Source organism: Condylura cristata, unplaced genomic scaffold (assembly GCF_000260355.1).
Source record: "Condylura cristata isolate star-nosed mole 26May11 unplaced genomic scaffold, ConCri1.0 scaffold00007, whole genome shotgun sequence".
Classification (NCBI taxonomy): Eukaryota; Metazoa; Chordata; class Mammalia; order Eulipotyphla; family Talpidae; genus Condylura; species Condylura cristata.
The window spans coordinates 59,717,595-59,725,124 of record NW_004567108.1 but is presented as its reverse complement, the minus strand read 5'-3'; the positions used below and the strand labels follow the sequence as shown (position 1 = coordinate 59,725,124).

Sequence of the window (7,530 nt, the reverse complement as noted above, 5' to 3'; positions counted from 1 at the left end):
CCCCCAGCTGTCAGTAACCATAGCACAAGAACCTATGGTGCAAATAAGGTCAAGTGAAAAAAACCATCCATTGAGAAAGTTCGGTGAGAGCTCCTTGCCAGAGCCACAGAAACACCAGCGTAGGCTGGAAACTTACTTACATTTGAAGTTGGTAAGCCAATTAGGCTGCCCAAATACCGGATTCTTCAGATACTAGATGTTCTATCTTTTAGGGACCCAAATTTGAAGAAAGTCCTCATGGCTCAGGTTAATAGTGGTTATGGAACAATGCTTTGGTCCTGTGGGTAAGTTGTTGGGGTGTGTGTGGGGGGGTGGTGGTGTCACATGTTGATCACCAAATCAAAATACACATTGTTGACTGTTATCTTATTTGGTTGTGTTTCTTTCACTTGAACTTTGACACTTATGGTTCTCTTTCAGTAGACAGGTTAAATAAGAAGAGAGATGATAATAGCTTTAAATGTATCACCAAAGCTTTTTTAGCTGTGTAATGTCCTCAGTTAAGCACTGAAGGCAGACTAAGACATCACACACTGCTGCTTATAGACTTTCCAGTGCACATCCAATCTCCTGTTCTTACTTTGCTAACAAATAGCCCTAAAATGTGCTTTTCATCCAGCCATCCAGGCAGCTCCTGGTTCATCAAGAACTATCATCAAGCACATAATTCATCTTTGGTGATCAAGTTGATGATAAAGAATTTGTTGCCATAATGAATTTTATTCTTAGTTAACTGAAATGGCCCTTTCATAATATGTATGACGTTGATTCTCAACCAGTTTACTGCCAAATTTAGATAAATGTATATGAGTTCTTGCCATAACAGCCTACTGTTTTACCTCTCATGTAATGCCAACCAGAGGGCATGCAACTCGGTTGGAAACAAGCACTGTCTTTCTACGCACATGAGGTATTTCTCGGCACTTGAGTCACTTTGGGTGCAGGAACATAACCATGGCTGTAATCATTTTACTCAAACAACTGCTTTTCTAAGTGTAGTAACTCTACATGCTTTTACATCATATAGCACTGTGATAAGTTAATAAAGATCGCATTGCAATTATTGTAGACTTGGTGAATCAGAAATTTTTACTGTTCATAATATGCAGGGTTTTAAAATATTTATTTTATTTATTTATGGATACAAAGAACTAGGGTGTAGGCCATAGGTGTGGGGAGTCAGGGGGTGGTGAGAGGATTCACCAGAGATAGAGTAGGGAATGGAACAGGCAGAAATACTGAAATACACTGCTGAGGGGAGCAGTGGACAGGACAGGAGAGGTCTGCTGCACCATGCGGATGAGCTTCCTGGTTGAGGATCAAACTCGTACCTCCGTGGCTGGCAATAGCTTGATAGTGCTGAGACTTTAACCCCTGTAATACCAAAGAGGCCTATAATATGCAGTTTTAAAGAAAGGTAGAAAACCACAGATCACATATGCAAGCTCAGGAGTGAAAGAGAACATTTCCAGGAAATATCTATGTGTTAACACAGTGGCACTACAATTCATAAAGTGAATATTGGTGTGTGAAGTCATTCTTCTTAGATATGAACTTGCTCTTTACTGGGAGCTAAAGTTCATGAAAGCTGTTTCCTAATGGGGAAAAAAAAGATCCCTACTAGGGGATGGTTACTTGATTCATGTCATTCTCCATAAGGCTAGAATGACACGCAAGAGTCATAAGGCCCAGGATATTGATGCCACACTTACGCTATTAATGGAGGAGCGTGGGAGCACCCTAGAGGGAAAGAAAGAAAGGCCGGGACATCTGCAGCAGGTTTTCCAGAAACAGTGTTAACCTAAGGTAACCCAGTGGCACTACAGCCACTCCATCAGGTGAGCAGAATTACAACAGCTGGTTTGGAGCCAATTGTGGTTAGGTGGAAAGAGAACTTGTTTCAGAACCACAGAAGACTTGAGTTAAGATCCTACCTCTTCTACTTATTTCCCCTGAAAAAAAATTAATGAGGATAACAGCCTCTCAGAATTTCATTTCCTTTTTGATAAAATGAAACTCTAATTCCCCAGTAATGATTTCACATGCCAATTTATGGAAAACTATTAAATAGCTGATCCTGGCTTTTTCGAATGCTTGCTGCATCGGTGAATGAAAGAGAACCGAAAGCTCACCAGGAAAGAGGCATCTTTCAGAGGGATGCCAAAGTATATGGCTATAGCAATTCCGTGTCTCAAGAAGTAGGATTGTGAAGAACTTTCGTTCTGAGGTTAGACTGTTCAGGTTTGAGTTTTGCCTTTGCCTAGTTGTGTAACAGTAGGCAGGTTGCTTTACTTGAACATATTTTTAATCAAATGACTATTGGCTTTTCACATTTTCTAGATTTCAAATTAAAAGTCTTTGAAATAAGCACCTGGACCTACCACCTTAGGTTTGCCTCAGAATTCTGATCCCTATCCTTCACCATACTACAATGCATATGTGATTCCCCACCTTCTCCCCTCTTCCCTGGTGATAACCACTAATTTGATTTTATAATCTAAAAGTTTACTTTTATTTCATTTAGTTGACTCATTTGCTTGGCTTCTTTATGACCCTAAACGTGAAATCGTATGGTAAGTTTCAGTCTCTGGCCAACCATTTTGCTGCAAATGGCAGAATTCCCCCTTCTTTAAAACTGAGTAGTGATCTTCTGACTATTTACTTACATTAGCTTTCCTCATCTTTATATGGGCATAGTAATCATGTCTATTCTGTGGGATTTATGATGGAGATTAAATGGAGTAACGAATCTAACATAGTAAATGCTCACTAATATTAACCAAGACAAGCTGCATCTTCACAGCAAGGTCAGGAAAGAGTAATTCAGTGCTACTTTGTAGCCAGAGAGCATGATTTGAGTTTGCTGTAGAGTAACTAACCCTACACTTTTTTGTATCCTACATGGATATAGTATCCAGATGGCTTATAAAGAGTTTTAGTTTATCAGTGTTTTGTGTGTGTGTGTGTGTGTGTGTGTGTGTGTGTGTGTGTGTGTGTAACCCACTCTTTGAACTTTAATATTATAAGCTAATTTATGCAGGCTAAAGGTCTGTAATAGAAGGGTAAGTCTGTTCTATGGTGAATCATCACCTTTTCTTTGGATAGAAAAGGTAAAAATACTAACTTCTGGGGCAATCATGCTTAAAATAGGCTACATGTGACTCACTTAACACCCCAAACAGTAAAATGTCACCTTAGAGGGATAATGGTCATTCCAATGTAAAATGGGGTCTTCAGACCTCATGGTTTGTTTTATTAAATTCTTTAGCAGTATTATCAGAGATAAGAGTTGGAAAAGGGAAGCTAAATTTGACACATCAGAGAAAAATGACAATTTGTAGAATAAAAGAATAACAAAATGGATCCAGACAGTGGCAGTTTTAATTTTTTTTTTTCTTACTTTTAAACACTGTCAGGTTCTAGTAGAACCTAAAGTGACTGACACTTCAGGAGAGGAAAGCTTCCCCCTTGAATGTCTTTAAAATCCATAATAATAATAATATAAAGTGCATCTGGGCCTTGCCTTCTGCTGCAGCTCTTGTCTGGCTCCCATCCAGGGCTGTCAGGCTACTCTGAGTGCCAGTGATTCATATCCCAGCACCCTTTTATCTGAACGTTGCAGTGTCTTTTCTTTGTACTTTGGCAGTGATGTTACCTTGATGTTCAAAAATCTTTTAAAAGCAACACAGGCTTTTCTTGTATCTTGACAAATCGTTGTCTGCCAGTAATGAAGAAAAAGTAAACCTGGTCCTGATCATTGTAAATATAAAGAAATAGATACTTTGGAGGGTTTTTGTTTTTAAAAATGGTTATGTATTTTGTGACCCTCTAACTGAACTGATCTGTCTTTCCTTACTCCCCTTGTATAAATCAGCATGCTGCTTTTCAGAAGCTTGGCTCAAATATAGTTTCTATAAATCATTTGATATTTGAGGTCAAGATTGAGAATTTTTGAGATGATTTTTTTGGGGGGATTAGAAAAGAAAACCCAAGGCGTTATTTTTATTACTGTTATAGATTCTTACTGCTACTTAAAATCAGTGTTTTCTTATTTACCTATTTTAATGTGCTTTTATACATCCTGATATTTTGCATCAGCTGCTGCTTTTCTTTACTTTCTCAAATGACACTTGAAGTAGCAAGGCAAATTTTCCATTTTAGTCCAACTTAACATATGAGAAAACTGAGGCTCAGGATGGTATCCGACTCTCCTATGAAATCAGCAACAGATTCATCCTGAAGTGTAGGTCTGTTCACACAAAATAAGTGTTGCTTCCACTTTTACCTTGTATCTCAGAAAAGAATCTTAGTTTTGTCAATGACTATATAGCATCCCTTGTCAAAAGTATTCTACTAGTCACTACAAACCATTCAAGGTCTTTGCTCTGCTTAGATGCAACATTTTAAGGAGGATACTGGAAGAAAGGAGGACTTGAGAATGTATAGAAAATAGAATGAGGAGGATCCTTGGATCTAGACCAGAAATAACTAAGAGAATCAGGGTTTTCTAGTCTAGAGAAAGAAGGGTACAGAGATACGTAGCTGACATCTCCAAATATTTTATGGACTACCTGGTGGAAGAAGAATTAGATTTTTGCTTTGTAATTTCAGGTAGCAGAAGTAGGATCACTGGATAGAAATTACACAGAAGCAGATTTATGCTTAGTATAGGAAGGAACTTTTTTCTAACATTTAGAGATGTCCAAAAATGGAATAGAAGTGTTCATGCTGAGACTGTCTGACTTGAAAATTATATGGCTTTATGGGCGTTGTATTTCAGCAGTAACAGTTTCATAATGAACATTCTCAGGGCTCAGAGCATTTCCTTACTAAAAAAAAAAGGGGGGGATTTTGTAGGCATTTACACACTGGTTTTAGAAAGTTGCCCACATAAGAACTCCTGTTGCTCATGTTTTATATATGTGTGTGTATATATATGTGTGTGTGTGTGTGTGTGTGTGTGTGTGTGTATACATATAGATATATATGAAATTGATGGGGACATATATTAGGTTAAATAAGCAAACTTTTTGAATGTAAGAATTCAAGCAGACAATGTAATACTGTAATGAGTGTGTGTATGTGTGCACACGTGCATATGATTGCTTTGACTGTAACTATTTCTGGATGAAGTGGTCATGGCTCTTGCTAATTTTGTATGGCTTGTTATTTCCATTACTCATCTGTCCTTAAAACACAGCCTTAAAACACAACCTATACAATTAAAAGAAATAGGATAGGGGAAGTCATTGATTCACATGGCTTCAATTTCCTTAATATGGAAAGGAATAAATAGGACATCAAAAAAGAAATCAACTAAAATGAGTTTGTGGCACGAGCAGATATGTAAGGGAGGTACCTAAAATCAGGAGTCTCCAGGCCAGGTCCGCATTAGCTGCTTCATCATTATGCCTTAGCATTACTATTTTCCTGTTAAGTGGAATCTGTTATTCCAGGAATTTTCTTTCCAAATTTTACATTTTATGATCCTAATTCTCTCAGTTTTATGACTCTAATTCTCCACATTTGCATAGAAAATAGAGCATGCTCTTAATTATAAGGAAAACAACTCAGTCATTTATTTGTTTTTAAATTACTTATTCATTTATTCAACAGCATTTATTAAATGAAGCACTATTCTATACATATGAAAATGTCCCTTCAATGTATGGGGTGTAGAAGTGAAATAAAACCAACACATCAGTACTTGTCATACTAAAGTAAAAGGGAAGCTCTCCATTTGCAGTGGATTTTCAACCCAATACAGTTGAATTCTTCTGCATAGTGACTTGTTGCCTAAATTTGGAAGAGCAGCATTTACGCCATGCCCCAAATTACAGTGCATGATGTATTACAACAAATGCATTATAATAAATACAGTATGGAGGGCTACAATAAACCTTGTAGGCCTAGAATCACGACAGGGCTCAGGCTCTGATTCCAAGCAGAGTGCCTTTCCTCTATGAATAATCTCATCAATTTCTTCCCCCAACAGATTTCAGAGGGGCGACTACCACATTGATGTGTGCATCAATGACTACCTGGATGTCTTCTGCCCGCACTATGAGGACTCGGTCCCCGAAGATAAGACGGAGCGTTATGTCCTTTACATGGTGAACTTTGATGGCTACAGTGCCTGCGACCATACCTCTAAAGGGTTCAAGAGATGGGAATGTAACCGGCCTCACTCTCCAAATGGACCGCTGAAATTCTCTGAAAAATTCCAACTCTTCACACCCTTTTCTCTGGGATTTGAATTCAGGCCAGGCCGAGAATATTTCTACATCTGTGAGTATAAAGAGATTTGTCGTGGTATCACACGGTGTAAGCACCCACACTAATTCCGTGTTACAGAGACGTGCAGGTTACTGGACTCTGCGTTCCAGATGTCTCCTTGTAAACGTATGCATCAGGATCCCTAGATATGTTAGCTGGGAATTGAGAGCACAAATTAGATTAAAGACACAGCACCTCTCCCCCAATGAAATTGTGTGTTAGCCTGTTCAGTGAACCACTGCTGACTTGTACATCTTTTAGATGAAAATGTGAGGACTTCTCCAAAGCTCAGGAAAAGCAAAAAAGGATTCCTCAAAAAAAATAAACAAATAAATAAATAAATAAAGGAAATAATTAAATTTACATAGCTTGGAGTCATTGGATTTCTTATTCAGGTGTCAGCAATATCCTTTCAATCAACCGCATTTTCAGTGGAGAAAGCCAAACTCCTGCAAATGTCAGCATGCTGACGATAAATACTCTTTGCACCAAGGAGAAAAGACAATTATTACGAGCAGCTGTGTCTTTAAACAGGCAAATTCATGAAGAAACATCTAGAAAGGGCTCCAAGGGAACCAGTATAAGTGAGTTTCCCACCTGTGAGCTTCAGTGACTTGGTCCTGAGAGAACTCTGAAACATTCTCAGCAGATTCTGTATTAATCACATTGCCACGGCCTTATTTTTCCTGTATTGGTTCCACTCTCACTGCTTTCGACACCACACTCTTCTAGGGAAAGGCTCTCAAACATTGCTGTAAATTCCCTGGAGACTTTGTTGTAATGCAGATTCTGATATTGGGGTCAGAGGTGGAGAATGGGGTCCATGTGGAGAATGTTCCCATGGATGCCGACGCCACTCACTGGTTTTGAGTTACAGCAGAGTTCTAGGTGGTATCTAATTTAGACAGCTTGTGGTGTATCTGGACTTTCATTTCAGTATCAAATATTTAAAATACCTGCCCTTTCCCTTTGCTGTCAGTTGAAGGTGTTATAAGTTTATTGTGACTGTATTTCATCACAGTAACATTGGTATACAACACCTTATAAGTTTCAGGCAAAAATATGTTGTACATTTAGGGATGAGCATATTATGTTCATTAGGGTGGGGGTCCAAGATCAAAAGACATTTCCTGTTCCCTAGGAGGGAGCCACTAGTGGGGGGCAGGCATGTAAAGAGGCAGGTACAGTGTAACATACATGTACTAAAGGAGGGTGAGTGTAGGCAGCTGTGGGGCCAGGGGGAGTCTGCACCTC

At 38.7% G+C, this 7,530-nt stretch overlaps 1 protein-coding gene across 1 annotated transcript in view; it reads left to right on the top strand.

The window, feature by feature from the left end:
* EFNA5 (ephrin-A5) overlaps positions 1–7,530 on the top strand; it is a 272,475-nt gene that overhangs the window by 220,042 nt on the left and 44,903 nt on the right. Inside the window, exon 2 of the mRNA XM_004678362.2 lies at positions 5,996–6,288. Within this exon, the coding sequence (XP_004678419.1) occupies positions 5,996–6,288 (293 nt within the window). The remainder of the gene's footprint in view (positions 1–5,995; positions 6,289–7,530) is intronic.